Genomic DNA, 17369 nt, shown 5'->3' on the forward strand with positions numbered 1-17369 from the left:
GACATATTAGGTAACTTCCTTTTCTGTGCTTCAATTTACTATCTATGGAGCGTTATGAAGAATTGACTGTAGCACCTTTAGCAATAGTGAAGAATTGATCATACGTCAATGTCAAGGACCAATGAAATGCTCAATTCTGTTTGTAGTATGATATCATAAAAGATCATGTATTACTTCCTTATTCAGACTGTTTGAGCTACATTTATGCTGCTCAGTCTCCATGTACATGTATTTGATGTTTCTAAATAAACCTTTTTGTCAACCAGGAAGAGCTGGCTAACAGTTGTTTGTATCCTGAGATGGGTATCTAAAATTCAGCTTCTACAGTTTGCCCACTGCTTTAACCTGGGGAGTGCAAAGCCACAGTCTCACAAGTCTCTCCAGTGGGTGGTTTGCCCACTGCTTTATCCTGGGGAGTGCAAAGCCACAGTCTCTCAAGTGGATAACAGTCTCCACTGGTTCTAGAGGGGGCTTTGTGCCCAGAGTGCTTCATCCTGCCAAGGACTGAGGTAGTTGATCTGACACTCCACTGACGGTGGGGCAACATGGAAGCTGTCCAGGCCCCTGGAACGGACCACCAGCCTCGTACGAATGACCACTGGGGATGGCAGCCATGTCTACGATGGTGCCACTGGCACAAGATGTGGCGTGGCCACTGGCAGTGCTGGCAGCGGGCTCAGTAGCGGCGGTGCTTGCGGCGCTAATTGGGCAGCGGTGCTGCTGGGGGGCTCACTGAGTGTGCTGCTGGCAGCTGTGTCCTGAGCGGCGGTGCTGGTGGGGGGCTCACTGAGCTTGCTACTGGTGGCGGTGTCCTGAGCGGCGGTGCTGGTGGCGGCCTCACTGAGCTTGCTGCTGGCGGCAGAGTCCTGAGCGGCGATGCTGGTGGCGGGCTCACTGAGCTTGCTGCTGGCGGCGGTGCTGGTGGCAGCCTCACTGAGCTTGCTGCTGGCAGCGGTGTCCTGAGCGGCGGTGCTGGTGGCGGCCTCACTGACCTTGCTGCTGGTGAAGGGCACAGTGTCTGTGGTGCAGGTGAAGGGCACAGTATCCTGGGTGCTAGCAGCGGTGCCCGTGGCGGCGGTGCCCGTGGCGGTCTTGTCCGCCGTGCAGGTTGGCAGCGACTTCCCTTTCTTTCTCTGGCCCTTCCCCACCTTGGATGGTGGTGCAGCTGTCTTGCCAGTCCCAACTGTTGTCCTGGCTGAGCCCTTGGTGGCAGTTGTTTTGGCCTTCTCCCTCCGGGCTGTGGGCAACTTCTTTTGTTTTGGAGGTGGGGGAATGTCCTTGGCCTCGCTCCTTGGGTAACTGGCTGCCCTGCTGCTTGGCACACTCCAGAATCCGGTTACTGCTGGCACCACTGTTCCCAGGGATGTGGTGGCTGAGGTGCTGAGTTGGGACTTGGAAAGGTGGGCCCTAGGGGACGGAAGGGGTGGGGAAGGTGAAGGAAAGAGGTCAAGGTTTGACAGGAAATGTTTTTTAGACACACTGGGAAGGGTAGATGGAGGGGGTTTGGGAGTGGAGGAAGAGGTAATGGTTGTAGGAGGTGTTCGTTTGCTGACTTTGGGTGAAGGTGCATGGGCTGGAGGCTGTTGTGAGGTGGATGGCTGTTGGGTGGGTGTGTGCGTTTGTGTACTTTGGGAGGAGGGCTCACAGACACACTGGGAGAGGACACAGGGGATGTGTGAATGGTAGTGGGGGTGGTGAGTGCACGTGAGCGGTGTGTGGTGATGGGCGTGCTGGTGATGGAGGTAGTGGCTGAAGATGTAGTGCATGCAGGTGTGAGTGGAGACGTAACAGGGAGGGCAGTGGATGCTGGTATGTCTGCATGTGTGGAATGCTTGTGTAAGTGCCTGTGGGATGTGTGGTGCTTATGTTTGCCAGAGCTACCCTTGTGTGTTGAGGTGTGTGCATGCTGGTCTGATGGTGTGCTTGGGATAGGCTGAGGTACTGGGGACTGGGTCTGGGTGGAGGAAGTTGGCGGGGGGAGGTTGGACACAGGGACAATGGCTGCCATCAGTGCTAAGGCCAGAGTCTGAAATGCTTGCTGTTGGGCTGCCTGGCCAGAATGAATGCCCTCCAGGTATGCATTTGTCTGTTGCAACTGACTCTACACCCTGGATGGCATTCAGTATGGTAGACTGCCCAACAGTGAGGGATCTGAGGAGGTCAATGCCCTCCTCACTGAGGGCAGCAGGGCTGACTGGGGCCGTGCCTGAGGTGCCTGGGGCGAAGGAGATGCCCACCCTCCTGGTTGAGCAGCCACGGGGCACACACTGAGGGGCTGCTGGGAGGGCAGAGCTGTTAGGGGCGGTGGCGGCTGTACCTGTAGATGCGGTGGGCACAGAGGGGCCCGCCACCGCAAGGGAGCTCCCATCAGAGGAGGAGTGTGTGTCGCTGGTCTCAGCTCCTGTCCCCGCCGTGGAGCTCCCCTCGCCCTCCATCCCACTGGTGAATTCTGAGTCCGTAGTCTCGCCCTCCAGGGCCATGTAGGATGCAGCTCCCTCCTGCTCCGGTGGCATAGCTCCTCCGCCTGATTATGCTAATGCACACAAGAACAGGGAGACCACAAAGAGGGGGGAGAAGAAAGTAGAAAGACATGTTTAGTGCATGCAATACCGCTACCGTTGGCGGACACTACAGACACAGCAGCCCTCTGCCATGCACTTTGAGTTCCCTAATTGATCACAGGCCCATGGGGTACAAGGTCTATGCCAGATTGCTGCACACATGCAAGTCACAGAAGCCTGACTAGGTGTAGATGGCTCTTACCAATGGTGGGGATGAGGTGCCACTGAGCCTGCCTCACAAAGGGTCCTTGCCTACAAGGCTCACCCTAGCCTAGGGGAACCCACAGCCCACCTTCCCCACCCAGAAACCTCCAATGCGTGCTGAATCAGATGGATGTGAGTGTACTCACCCCTTGTGGCTTCTGTGATGTCCTCAAGTGCCCGTCCAACTCCAGATATGCCACCGCCAGGATCCAGAACATCAGGGGGGCCATGGTGCGACGGGCACCCCTCCCACATTGGTAGGCCATCCCCAGCTGGGCTTCCGCCGTCTTCTTGCTCCAGCGTCGAATGTCCTCCCATCTTTTCCGGCAGTGGGTGCTCCGTCTGTGGTGGACCCCCAGGGCCCGAACGTCCTTGGCGATGGCACGCCAAATATCCTGAGGGTGGGAGCGGTCCTACAGGAATAGTACAGAGGAAAAGGAAAAACAATAACCGTCCAGACCGTCAGTCATTGGCCCACGTTCCCACCCTTGCCCTGACGCACATCCACTCACCGTTGTTTCGTGCACGCCTCATTCCCCCCCCCCCCCATCTCCCATCCACACCTACCCATACAGCAAGCTCACAGTGTACTCACCTGTTTGTCTGGAGGACCGTAGAGTAGCGTGTACTGGGGGAGGACCCCATCCACTAGTTTCTCCAACTCCTCCGATGTGAGGGCAGGGGCCCTTTCCCCAGACACTTGAGCCATTGTCGCTTCCAGACTGAGGTCACAGCAGCACTTGCAGTGTAGGTCCTCTCCTGTCGAAGATCAGGTATCAAGTGAGTGAACAGAGAGAAAATGGCGGTCACGTCCGCAGCGGTGCGTACCGTCACCGCCGGCGTACATCGTCATTGGCTCCTGGGACCCATAGGGTCCAATGTTAACCAAATCAGGATTGCGCCGCGGTCTTCGACCGCCTACCGCGACAGTGTACAAGGCCAGCGCAGTTACCTCATATCCCCTGGTCACACATTACAGGTCAGGCAGCCGCCATTTCAGGGGCCCACATGGCATTAATTTTAAATGTGTCACACATATATAGGCCTTGCATACACACTAAGACAGGCACATAGCAGATTGACAAATGTGTGCAATAAAGTTGGTTATTTCATACCTCAGTGTTGGCTGACCCTCTGATCACGGTTCTCATCCATAGAGCACGTCCGCTGTGGCAGGTGAGGAGATGGCGGCATCCTACGGTGTACAGACCACTGGTGGACCTGTCGACAATGGAAGAGCGACATGTATTAGTCACCTACAGACTTGATCGTGCCACAATCCAGGAATTGTGTGCCCAGTTGGAGCCAGACCTGATGTCAGCTATCCGCCATCCCACAGGAATCCCCCCTCTAGTGCAGGTCCTGTCAGTACTCCATTTCCTGGTAAGTGGGTCCTTTCAAACAACAGTGGCCATTGCATCAGGGATGTCCCAGCCAATGTTCTCTAACGTGTTGTCAAGAGTGTTGTCTGCCCTGCTGAAACACATGCGCAGCTACATCGTTTTCCCTCAGGTGGAGGATTTGACTCCAGTGAAAGGTGAATTCTATGCCCTGGGACATATCCCCAACATCATAGGTGCCATTGATGGGACACATGTGGCCTTGGTCCCCCCCGCAGGAGTGAACAGGTGTACAGAAACAGGAAGAGTTACCATTCTATGAATGTGCAGATGGTGTGTTTGGCCGACCAGTACATCTCCCATGTGAACGCCAAGTTTCCTGGCTCTGTGCAGGACGCTTACATTCTGAGGAATAGCAGCATCCATTATGTGATGGGGCAACTACAGAGGCACCGTGTGGGGTTATTAGGTGAGGACATGGACCCTATACAGTGAATAGTTTTCTTGGGTTGTCCCTAAGGGTTAGTGTGTGTCTAACAGTTGTCCCTTGACATTTGCAGGTGACTCTGGCTACCCCAACCTGTCATGGCTACTGACCCCAGTGAGGAATCCCAGGACAAGGGCAGAGGAACGCTCCAATGAGGCACATGGGCAAACTAGGAGGGTTGTAGAGAGGACCTTCGTCCTCCTGAAGACCAGGTTCAGGTGCCTCCATATGACAGGTGGTTCCCTATACTACTCACTAAAGAAGGTGTGCCAGATCGTCGTGGCCTGCTGTATGCTGCACCACTTGGCTTTGCGACGACAGGTGCCTTTTCAGCAGGAGGATGGTCCTGAAGAAGGTGTTGTGGCAGCTGTGGAGCCGGTGGACAGAGAAGAGGAGGCAGAAGAAGAGGACATAGACAACAGAAACACCATGATCCATAAATACTTCCAGTGAGATACAGGTAAGACAACATCACTGCCTCCTACATCTGATAAAATTGTTCGACCTCTCATCTGTCTGTCACTTTCACCCAGTGTATGGACCCTGATTTGTCACTTTCCCTTTCGATTTCACAGATGTGGGTCCTCTGCTATGTTACCTCATGGACCAGAGCTGTGTGACATGGGAATGTTGACAATACAATGGACATTGCTATTTCCCTCAGTTATTGCAAATACACAATTGTGAAAGCACAGACGGACTCCAGATTGTTTTGTGATTTAAGGGTGTTTATTTAAGTGCTAAATAGTGGAGGGGGTTGTAAAATGGTCAAGGGTGATGGTGGAGGAATGTCCATGGCAGAGTCCAGTCTATTAGTCTCACAGGTGCATTATCCAAAGGGACATAGGAAGTAGAGCTAGGGCAGTTTAAGGATGGACAGGGTGACAAAGTGGGACAGAAGGATGACATTCAGGGTGGTCTCATTTCTTGGCGGGGGTCTTGGCATTGTTCTCTGTCTTTGTCCTGGATCTCAGGGACCGCTTGCGGGGTGGTTCTCCATCTGCAGGGGGTGGGGTGCTGGTGTCGTGGTCCTGTGGCGGTGCCTCCTGTCCACTAGCGCCGGCGGAGGAGGTGGGCAGTTCATCGTCCAGGGTTCTCTGTAGTGGTGGACACACTGCTGCTTGATGTGTCCTCGGGACAGTGGTATGGGCCCGCTGGGTGGGTGCTGTGCTGGTGTTTCCTGAGCGGGGAGGCTCTGTGGAGGCATGTGCCAGTGTGTGGGGAACCGGCTGTCCCGAGGTCCCAGATGGGTCGGGCTGGTCATCTAGATCCAGTTGGACAGAGCTGCTGTCATCACTGTGAGCCTCTTCTGTGGGTGGGGTGGACATGTCTGGAACCTCCTGTCCGGTGACGCTGGCTAGGGGTCCTGCAGGGGTGTAAAGGCATGATTTTTGCATCTGTGTGTGCCATGGTGTGCAATGGGTGGTTGACCATGTACCCCAGTGCTTCCATTCCTGTGTAGGACCTTGTGTGATAATTGTTTAGGGGTCTGTGTGGGTATGTGTAGTGGACATGCATTGGTCATGGGTGTCCATGCTTTGTTGTTGCATGCAGGACTTGGTGCTGGGATGTGTGGTTTGTGATAGTGGGACATATGTGAGGAGTTGGAGTGATGGGGTGAGGGTGAGGATGGGGGGATGCGATAGCATGCAGGTAGGGTGGGGGATGAAGTAGTTAAAGCTTTGACTTACCAGAGTCCATTCCTCCAGCTACTCCTGCGAGGCCCTCAGGATGCAGTATAGCCAAGACCTGCTCCTCCCATGTTGTTAGTTGTGGGGGAGGAGGTGGGGGTCCGCTGAACCACAATGTGGTTTCTTGAGACCACGGAACGCACCTTCCCCCGTAGGTCATTCCACCTCTTCCTGATGTCATCCCGTGTTCTTGGGTGCTGTCCCACTGCGTTGACCCTGCCCACGATTCTGCGCCATAGCTCCATCTTCCTAGTTATGGTGGTGTGCTGCAACTGTGATCCGAATAGCTGTGGCTCTACCTGGATGATTCCCTCCACCATGACCCTGAGCTCCTCCTCAGAAAACCTGGGGCGTCCTTGCGGTGCCATGGGGTGGTGTGGGTGATGCGTGAGGTGGTGTGTGTTGTGATGTGTGGGGTGATGTTTAGGGGTGTGTGGTGTTTTGTGCGTGGATGTGGATGTGTGATGGTGTTGTGTGCCTCTGTATGCTGGTGTTGTCTTTGCTTTGCTGTCTCTCTGGCCTTTTCAAAATATTTGGTAGTAAGGGTTCGTGGGTAATGTGGGTGTGTGTTTTATATTGTATTGGGTGTGTGGGACTGGTGTGTGTATGTGTATCAGGTGTGTGTATTTCGATTTGTCCAATGTGGTTGTGTTTTGTAAATGTGTGTGTATTTTGAGCGCAGCGGTGTGTACCGCCAATGGAATACCGCGGTTGAAAGACCGCTGTGTGGATTCGTGGGTCGTGATAGTGTGGGCGTATTCCTGTTGTCGTGACGGTGGAGGTTTTGTCATTGTCAGTTTATCACTGACCTTTGGTGTGGCGGACTTGTGTGGGTGTCTAGATTTTGGCAGATTCTGAGCTGTGGGTCGTAATAGCTGTGGCGGAATTCCACGGCTGTGTGTTGGCGGTCTTCTGCACGGCGGTAAGTGGCATTTACCGCCAATGTTGTAATGAGGGCCTTAGACTCAAAGTAGCAAAGGATTTAGAACGACTACCAATGGCTTTATTGTAAAAAAGAGAGCTCAGTGCTCCAGGATCCTGCCTCCAGGATCCGTAAAAATGAACCAACCTGTCACCTGTGAGACATAATGTGATACAGAGTATACTGTGAGTCCTTTAAATGCACCATGACTGATTTTCTCTTCTATGCTTTACACTGGAGCCTACTGGCTAACACGGTCTCATTCCCTTTCCCTTAAAAAAAGGTTTGTGAAAGGTTTTCTATGGTCACTTTTTCTATTACATCTTCTATAGGAAGAACCCAGTTTTCCATCACAGAGCAAGGTTTCACCTCATTCTTGCAATCTGAAGGCAACCAGTATTGTCACAGTATGCTTGAACTGTGCAGGCATTTAAGTTTTGGCTGAGAAAAGAGCAAAAGTTCCAAATCTCTTGCTCATGGTGTCAAGACTTATTGTTGATGTAATCATTGATGAAGCAGTGGTCAACAACGAGATCTTAACCCTTGGGATCAATTATGATCGAAGTGATCTCAATGAACATGCTTTCGTGTAAGCACACACAGTGTAGTAGTCGCCAAATCACTGACGTTCTTTGTTTTCTTACTCTCATGGGCAAAGTTTTACCTGTGGTGGTCAATGGGAACCTCATTCAAATTGTTATGTTGTGTTATGTTATTGAGACTTATATAGCGCCAGCTACCCAGAGGCGCTGGAGGCATGTTGAGGAGGTCTTTTTTTATATGGAGAGCTGAGAAGAAGCCATTGAGAAGTCTTATGTCTTTATTTTATAACCTTTTCTGCCAGACTACTACCCTGTGACTTAAGGACAGGCTCGGAGGGTTTAGCAGTAGTGGTCAATAAAGTCAGAAGAGGTTTTGACCAACTCCAACTTGCACTTCTTGGCCGTTGCATAAGGCATACTTTTGGCAGACAGAGCACATGGGGAAATTTCAATCACGATGCACAAGAGTCCAGCCTCTATGTCATTCAGAGTTTTGTGACTGTATGTTCTGTATATTTTGCAACTCAGCTCTACATGTCAAGATCAGTGGAGGCAAAGAAGGCACTTCTTGTGGGTGTTGCAATGGTAGACCTTCCTGGATCCAAAATATTGGCACGGCAAGGCCATAGCTAAAGCCTTGGGTCAGTCAGTCCCGTGGAAGAGTTCCAAGGGGACAGCCAGCCATATACCAAAAACAGGCAGACAAAACGACATCTCATTTTGATGGTGGTAAGAGGAATGTCAAAGAACAGGGCTGAACACCAAAAATAAGAAATAGGTTGAACATTTCAAGATAAGACTTTGGCCACAGATTGACTGTAGTAAAAACAATCAGAGCAACTCAACCTCTGTTGGAAATTGCAGCTCTGAATCCTTTCACCATATTGGCCTGAGTTTGGGTCACAAAGAGGTGAAGGAACAGCATATAGTCAATGGTTATTTCAATGTTATTTTAAGTGCACGAGACACTGCTTTGTCAAAATTGACTACAGCTTGTGAATCCAGGAAAGATCCACTTTAGGAGAACTAGGCAGCCCGATGCATACAGAGTTTTGAAAGAAAGGAGCTAGAGATGGCAGCTAGGGAGGTGACTTAGCCTCATTTTGGGACCAACGTGAATGTACTACTAACTAGGGTGCGCCTACGAGACTGTAGCGAGTGAGCCTATAAATACTTGCCCGATCAGGTGCTATTACAGCTGAGGTATGGGAGGCACCAACAGATGAGACGTGAGCTGAAGGGACTTAAGTTCAAGTAAGTTGACAAGCGTTGGGGCACATGGAAAACAAGTTTAAGAAGTTATATGTGGGATTACAGTTTTGGGGGGATTGTAGACTGGCAATTGTCAGTCATCCATATACTTACCCAAGGACTTACATTTCCAAAGGTGCCTAATACCGGTTTATTTTTAATCCATTCTTCCAATCATTTTTTATCATAGACTTCAATACATTGAGGATTTGATTCCTAGTCACTTAACCAACCCCTCCGACCACTTATTCTATGTAGCTGAGTGACCTAACCATCCAGTGGATTTTGTCACAACAGTGATCTATCATTCTTTAATGCCATCATCAATATCCAAATAGTATTTTATACTAAACAACAAAATCACAGGCTACTGATATTAACAATTATGATGTACAAATCTCCAAAAACATCAGGTGTCATCTTACAGCAGCTGACGTGACATCCAGATTGATTATTAGTTTGAGATTGCCCATTGAAAAAATTGGTGTATGTAACAAACTAATTTCAAAGAGGTCACTTTAAATGGCACCTCAGCCCAGTTTGCAAACTAATGAAAAAGGCTCTGGAAAATGCTTACATATTTACATGGAACATTTGTCTTCTATGATACTTTACAAAAAGCGATCTGTATGTAGAGCCCACTGACCTACCTGATCTATCAACATATCTTTAATAGGACTGTCTTTCCACTGCTGACTCACTCTGCAAATGAGCTGAATCTCAGGGGAAGGAAGTTCTGCAACAAGACAAATCATTATTTATTACGAAGGCAGTCCTTCAAAGTTAACAACTGCAATCTGAAAGCATCCAGGAATCAAGGGTCTCAGGTGGGTGAAGCTTCATTCAGGCCACAATTAGCACAGTAAAAAATGATTAGGAGATTCAAAATGTACATAAATTCAATTGTGGATAGCATTTTCTCTGCCAAAACTAAGTTATTGAAGACTTCTATGGTCATGAGCGGTTGTGCTTTGAAAAGAATGAAAGAATGAGCAAGAGTTTGGTAAACGCCTTGCTTGGTAAGGTGAGAGTAGTGGTGATGAAGAGAGAAGGCATAAGTACTCAATTACCTGCAACTCCAGTTCTCCCACATTTGAGCGTTCATAGATTCACAAGGTGGAATCAATTCCCATTAGTCAGATTGAGAATACCCATTACTTCTACTTTTAAAAGAGCAATAATCTTTCTTACAATGGTCAATACCTTTAACAGTGTTTGTTTTGTAGCACATGGACCTGATTTGAGAGAACCCAAATTTCAGAAAATGAGGTGAAAATTCAAAGCTCTCTACTCCCCCTAGAGCCACAATAGCTCGGATTTTACAGCACACGCGTGAAGGATAGATAGTGACCATTTGACTAGAAAAGAGGGAGGACTCTGAAGGATATCAAAACTGGAGTATCAAAGTTACAGGTAAGTAACACATTTTTTTGCCACTGTTGGATCTTGGAAAATGGAACACAAATGAGAAGACTTATAACCTGGTTGTCACCAGCCATCCTTAAGTTGTAGTCAGGAAAAGACAAAAGGGCATGTCATGCGTTGAAACTTCCTAACCTGTGGAAATAGTCCACTGAGTCACCTCTCCCTTGCCATTCATCAAATGGCAGTGCTCAGGAACAACTAATCAGCAATCCTTTGTGGGGTGAACTAAAATAGCTGAATCTGCAAGTTTTTTAAATATTCATTTTGTTAAGCACCTGCACAGTATACCTTACATAATGCTTGTATCTCAGCAACAGTTTAAAGAGCGATAAAGGCTCATTCATGAACAATACAGCAAAAGTGAAAACATTGCATGTAAAAACATTGCATTTCCTATAGCAAAATCCCAATCCTAATAACAGGGGACCAATGTCTCCTTAGCTTCAATTACTGCAGTTTAAACAATCGCCCCACACCTTCTTCCATTTTTTGTAGGACACCCCCTGCTTTGGTATTTCACCTGCTCAGCCCGCTGGCAAAATCTAGGCTGGCTTCCCAATCTTCTACTCTAGGTGGCCTGTCCACCCCCAAGGTTCTTGGTATATTTCGTTTGGCCACCCCTGTTGCCAGATTGAGCCAGATCCTTTGGTGTCGGGGCCATCCTTCCTCGCTCGTTACTTGAAGTAGGAGCCAATGTGTGTCCAAAAGGACAGCAAGGTCAGACACTCTGGCCATTATGTGTGGTACCCCAGTCCAATATGGTGATATAGGACAGTCCCCAAGTATGTGATAGAACGTCCCAAACTGACCACATCCTCTAGTACACAGATCTGACCCACATCTCCCCAGGCGAAACAGAAGTGATCTGGAATAGTATGACCTATGTAGTATTCGCAACTGGACGAGATGAAATCAGGTCAGGATTGCCACTTCCCAGGGGTTCTGTACTGCTTCTGCCCAGTCAACATCCTCAAATTGTTCCAGGTCCCCCTCCCAGGCTTCTCTCAAAGCACTCAGTGGATCCGAGGATTTATTAATTATCTTTTTGCATGTTATGGAGACTGCCTTCTGCGGCGTGGGATCTAAAAGAAGACGGTCTTCTAGGGGTGAGGACTCAGGCAGTTGTTCCCCTAATGAAATGTGTTGGCGTAGTGCGTGCCTCAGTTTTAGGTATCAATAGCGTTCAGTCTCTGCCATCCCGTATGACCTAATACAAGGACTCAAAGGGGACCTAGGCTCTATCCCCCCAAATGTTCCCCAGGTATTCCATCCCTATTAAGTCCCATTTTGTGAAACCTGATAGCCCTCCTGCTTCCCTCAATATGTCACTATTCCATAGTAGCGTTTTCTCAGTCAACTTTCCTTCCCAGCCCAGGAACTTATTTACCTACGGCCAAACTCGTACCACTGTCTGAGTGTGGATTGGTTACCATTCTGTATGGCAGAGGCAGGTTGTCTCGACTCCCCATGGCAGCCCTGTCCATTCTGTAAGCTGGCTCTACTCTCTCTGAGAAGACCCAATCATTGATCACTATCAGCCGAGTTGCCCAAAAATATTAGCGCACATCCGGGACCGCCAGCCACCTGCCAGCCCCCTGCCATATACCCAGAGTTGTAGTTTGCGGAGTGCAATTCTGGAGTTACCCCCAGCCCAAAGTAGTTGGCACACTTCATGGTCCACCTTGATGAAGTCAGGGGGAATTTTGTAGGGAGTATTGAGTAGTCGGTGAAGAGTCATCATTTTCAAGAGGACTGCCCTACCCATTAGTGATATCAGGAGCACCCACCAGTGGGTCATATCTCCACGAAAGCGTTCTGAGTGGGGGTTGAGGTTCCTATTCAGGAAGTCCGCCGGGTCATATGTCACATGAATACCCAAATAGTGGAAACTACCCTGAGCCACCAATACCACGCAACACAATGCCAAGCAGGGGGCCCCCTCCAGACAGTGGGCAAATGAGGGACGTATCCTAGTTGATCTTGTGCCTAGCATAGTTCCCAAAGAGGTGGTAAATAAAGAGTAGTCTGTCAAACATGAGAAGCGGTTTTGTAGCACAAAGCAAGATGTCATCCGAATAAAGCGAAAGGGGTTCTTTCCAATCTCCCCCACCACTGATTCCCCAAACCAGAGGTTCCTGGCAGATACATGCTGCAAAGGGCTCCAGCACCAGAGCAAAAATCTTCAGGGACAGCGGACGCCGCATCTGGACCCCCGGTTCTGGGCAAACGGCCACGATGTGACGATGTTAAACTGTACTCTGGCCAGTAGATCTTGGTAGAGCAGTTTGACCTAGCCACGGAACTTGGGGCTGAACTTCAGTCTAGTTAGAGCTGCAAAAATATATGGTCATTCAACACTATCGAAAGCCATTTTGGCGTCTAATGAGAGACAAACGGCCAGTTCAGTCTGGCAAGCGGCTGTAAAATGAACCACTCCATTTAGGTGCCGTAGGTTCAACCTCGTTCCTTTACAGGACATGAAGCCTGACTGATCAGGATGAACAATTGTGGTTATCGCTCTATGCAAAGGGACTTCGCCAGCACTTTTGTTTCCACACTGAGGAGTAGCATTGGCTGGTATGACCCACAGTCTACTAATGTTGCCACTCTTTGATCTTCAGGTAGCCTACCCTCCTCCCTAGCCGCACAAAACATGTCTAGCATGGGTCCAGCTACCTTGTCGGCAACACATTTTGTAACGTTCCACTGATAGACCGTTTGGCCCAGGCGCCTTTCTGAACTGTAACTCTATGATGGCTCTGTGTATTTCAGCAGTTGTGAGATCCTGCTTGAGCGTTTGCCTATCATCTTTCTTCAGGACGGGGAAGGAGATGTCTTTCAGTAGGTCAGCACATTCGTTCCCCGATCTATTAGTCTGGGATGTGTATAGGTTTTCGTAGTAGGCCACGAATGTGTTCACAATAGTGGCGCCAGTGGTAGACAGTGCCTCGCCAGCACCCCAGATTTGTAACACCCAGTTCCAGTCCGGTTTCATTTATCTAGTCAGACAAATAGTTTGCCCGCTTTGTTTCCCCACCTTGTACAGGCCCCACTGAGTCGCCAGCGCATTGGCGTGGGCTCTCTTTTCGGCCAAGTCTCGCAACTTTTGCTGCTTAAGACGAAGTTGAAGAAATTGATGGGATATATCAGCACCCCCTCCCTTCATGGCTGCATCCAGAGCAACGATCTCATGCTCCAGCATCTCCATCTAGAGTCTACGTTCCTTCTTCATTCCTCCTATAAGGTCCTGTATGTAGCCACAGGTCACAGCCTTGAAGGCTTCCCAAAGAACATAGGGAGGGGTCATTGTACCTTTGTTTTCCAGGAAGTAAAGGTCCTTCCGTTCTCTAACTTTATTCCTAGTGGATTGCTCCTTGAGAATCTATGGATCGATCTGTGCGGGCAACTAAGGTGTTCCACAGAGGCCAGTCAGGAGCACCTTCACAGGGAGTGATCGGAGATACTTCGCACCACAAGACAGTTGTCTAGTTGGGAGCGACTTCCGTGGGTGGCAGAAATGTGTGTAAAGGGGAGGCCAGTTATTTTGTGGTGTGGTCATAAGTCTTGTAAGCCCAGCGCATCCATAAACGCACAGAGAGGACAGGGATCCCATCCAGATGCTGATGTTTATTCCCTATCCAGTGTTGGGTTCTTGCAAGCATTCATGACTCCCCGAGAATTAGTTTACCAAGTGGCATTTGCAACAGTGTGGCACTAAGGGCAGGATGGGTCCGCAGTGTAGGGCCAGCGGTACACAAAGAGAATATGTTAAGAGTGAATCCCTCCTAAGTGCCTGTGAAGGCCACAAATCTCCCAAGTGGGTCGTGCCATGTGTTTTACTGGATTTAAGGAACAGAATTTTTATGTAGGATCCCTACCCTGTGAGCTAGAAGTAAACCCTGCATGGGCCAGTAACCTACAGTCAAATCGATCTAGTGCTTTACAACAGTTTCCCTTAAGGTGTGTCTCTTGTAGGGGAACTACATCTGGGGTGTACCGGTAGAGGTATTGCAGCACTACCTTTACTACCCAGTCTATTGACATTCCAGGTTAGGATTTTTTTAAGGTTGGGTAAGACTCGTAGAGAGGCTCTCTAAGTGACCTCTGCAGGATGGGACAGTTACGGAATCTGGTGTGAACCCCCCTCTCACCATTGAACCTGTCCAATACTACTGAATAAGCAGGGCAAATATAAAACAGAAACAAATCCTTCTTAAAAACACATACACCCAAAAAGAACAAGCAACGAGAACTGATTCCCCCCCCCCAAACTTCTTTGTAGGCTCAGAATTGCCTACCACCCCAACCTGCAAAGCGTCTGCCACTCAATCCATAAAATACTGAGCAAAGGGGTAAGTCCACTCCATTCAACCAAGACATCCAAATGTGTTGTGTTGGTACATCATCCAACCACCAGTAAGCTTAGCAATTGTCCCAGCAACTCTAGTTAGAAACAGCACACCCCCCCCCCAAAAAAGAAGAGCAGATGAAATCATATTCACACTGAAACAATAGTCAACCAACAGTGACCCTTTGTAGTTACAACTCTCCAGTCATATGTCTTTCTGAACTTTTGGGGCCACGGGTCCTAAAGGGGTGCTGTCCCAAAGCCGGTTGTCTGCCAGCAGGGCACCAGCCCCCCAGCCAGTCCCACGCTTCCTAAGAGGAAGTGAAGGGCCAGGAGTTTCCCTCTGCCACTATCTGCACCAGTATCATGTATTTCAGCTCTCTTATCCGCACAGCCCTCCTGCCCTCGTCGAAGCTGCAACTGTCATTGCACCTGTAAAGTAAGGGAACAGTTTCACCACCCCGTTTTCGTAGTGGAGATCATCCGAAGTACGCTCCCCCCTGGAAAACTGCATCTCTGTCTCAATAGTTGAAGACTCTGGCAATAACCGTATTGGGGGAGGAACAAGGCTGAGGCATCGGCACCCTGTGGGCCCTCTTGATGGCAAAAAATTTATAGAGACACTTAGGTTTAAGAGTATTGAGGATAAAGTCTCCCAGGCAGAGTTCAGCACTCTGGCCTTCGAGTCCCTCTGGGACCCTCACCACTCTGATATTGTTCCTGCATGCCCTCCCTTCTTGGTCTTCAAGTTTAGCAGTCACCATATTCATTTCTGCTTGGTCAGGTAGAGCATTTGCTCCTCCAGGTGTTTGTTGGTGGACTGCAAAGCTACGTCATTTGACTCAGCTGCAGTTACATTGTCAGAAAGCTTCTTAAAATCTGCTCTCAAGAGCGTGACATCTATTGGCACTGTGCCCAGCTTTGGCTCGAGAGGACAGCAATTTCCCAGATGGCGGCCATTATTTCTCCAAGTGAGGGCCCAGCTTCGGCAAGAAGGAACACCCCTCGGTATCTGGGACAAGTTAGGCCACTCCGTACTTGACCATTTTGTTGGACTGGGATGGGGTTTTGTTATGCACCATCCCGGCAGGAAAGTAACTTCCTAAGCGTGTGTTATTTGGCTCTGTCACTTAGGGAAGGGACTCCCTGCCTTACATCCCTCTGCATGGCCACAAAGCCAGAAGTAGGTAGCTCTGCCTCCAAGCAGCGGCCCAAAGATCAGCCCCTGAGCATCACAGGAGGGGGGTGGGTGTAGAATATCACTATCTGCGCTCATGTGTCCTAGAAGGTAAGCATCTGAGCGTCCCAGACCGGGGGGGGGGGGGGGAGGTGATGGCAGGCAACAGGGTGGGGGAGGTGGGACACCTTCACTTACTTTTCGCTGGGCCTCTTACAAGCTGCCGTCATGCAGGCCCTATCAGCTGGTGCCAGGCTTTGTCCCAGTCTAGTTCCTTGTTGTTGGGAGTGAGGCCTCTGGCGCTGGCCCCCACCCTAGGCAGGTGCAGCCCGCTGTGGCAGTTCAAGACAGAGGTGGGACTCAGATGCTGGTAGTCAGGGTAGAGGGAGGAGGGCGTCTGGTTGGATGTCAGGGATGCTGGGGGGAGGGATGGTGGCAGGAAGCTTCAGGGGACACACAACTTTTATTATGTTGAGCCTTTACCCTGGCCGCCGCCTCCTTTTTGGCTCTGTGCAGTGTCTCAACCCTCTGGTACTAGCCTCCTCCGTGCACTCAGCCCGAAGGGGCGCTGACACTTGTGCCCCCCAGGGTCAGCACCACACAGGGGCTTGAAGGAGGACCATTGCTGCACTTCTCTCTCCAGGATTTCACAGTGGGCAGAGCTTCATTCCAGGCCCGATGGCCAATAGCACCACTGAAGTCTTTGAAGGTCAGGCCACCAATGTGTTGCGCGGTCCACTCAGCATTGGGACACGGAAGCAGCGGCCCGATAGGCCCCACACTGCCCCCTTGGCCCACTCTGGAGAGAGCACTCCCAACCGGGATAGAGATGCTCTTCTGCGCCTCTTCAGGTGTGCTGTTCGTTGGTGCCGCAACGATTGCTTGCATCAGTCAGATTTTTGAGGGCAGATGGTGGGGATTTACAGGTTAATGGTAAGGAGCTCCTCTAGAGTGTCCCATCTTGGGCGCAGTTTGACCACGCCCCCTCAATCCACAGTTTTTATTCAAAACAGATTTTAGATTTATCCCATAAAAGAAGCTCCAGTCACCAACAGCAGCTCTCAAGGTTCAGTTTTTTATTTTTCACCTTGAACTATTGAATGATTCGGTAGAAATAATACTAAACCCTATTTGCCACACCATCCTAAGTAGTCCTCATAGAATTTTTAATGATAACCCAGTCTCTATTCTCTCACTTCCGTATCTAGGGCTCTTCCTCCATTCTAGGAATGGAGTAAAGGTCTGGGTGTTGCCTCTAAACATAACTTTATGACTGGGTCCAGGGGGCAGCATTAGCCCTGAAACAAAACAAAAAAGGCTGTTCAGTATTATCAACCCATAGAAATATTGTTATGCTACCACCACAACTTCAGGTCACCAACTCAGTTCATGGACAGTAGTCCCATGTCAGTAAATAGATT

At 49.8% G+C, this 17369-nt stretch overlaps 1 protein-coding gene across 2 annotated transcripts in view; it reads right to left on the reverse strand.

Annotated features, from left to right (window-relative positions):
- ANKRD31 (ankyrin repeat domain 31) overlaps nt 1-17369 on the reverse strand; it is a 654832-nt gene that overhangs the window by 517145 nt on the left and 120318 nt on the right. The window contains exon 3 of one of the 2 annotated variants that reach the window (XM_069218858.1): nt 9649-9734. The exons of the other annotated variant lie outside the window; for it this stretch is intronic. Within the exon in view, the coding sequence (XP_069074959.1) occupies nt 9649-9734 (86 nt within the window). The remainder of the gene's footprint in view (nt 1-9648; nt 9735-17369) is intronic. 2 annotated transcript variants of the gene reach the window in all.

Source organism: Pleurodeles waltl, chromosome 1_1 (assembly GCF_031143425.1).
Source record: "Pleurodeles waltl isolate 20211129_DDA chromosome 1_1, aPleWal1.hap1.20221129, whole genome shotgun sequence".
NCBI lineage: Eukaryota > Metazoa > Chordata > Amphibia > Caudata > Salamandridae > Pleurodeles > Pleurodeles waltl.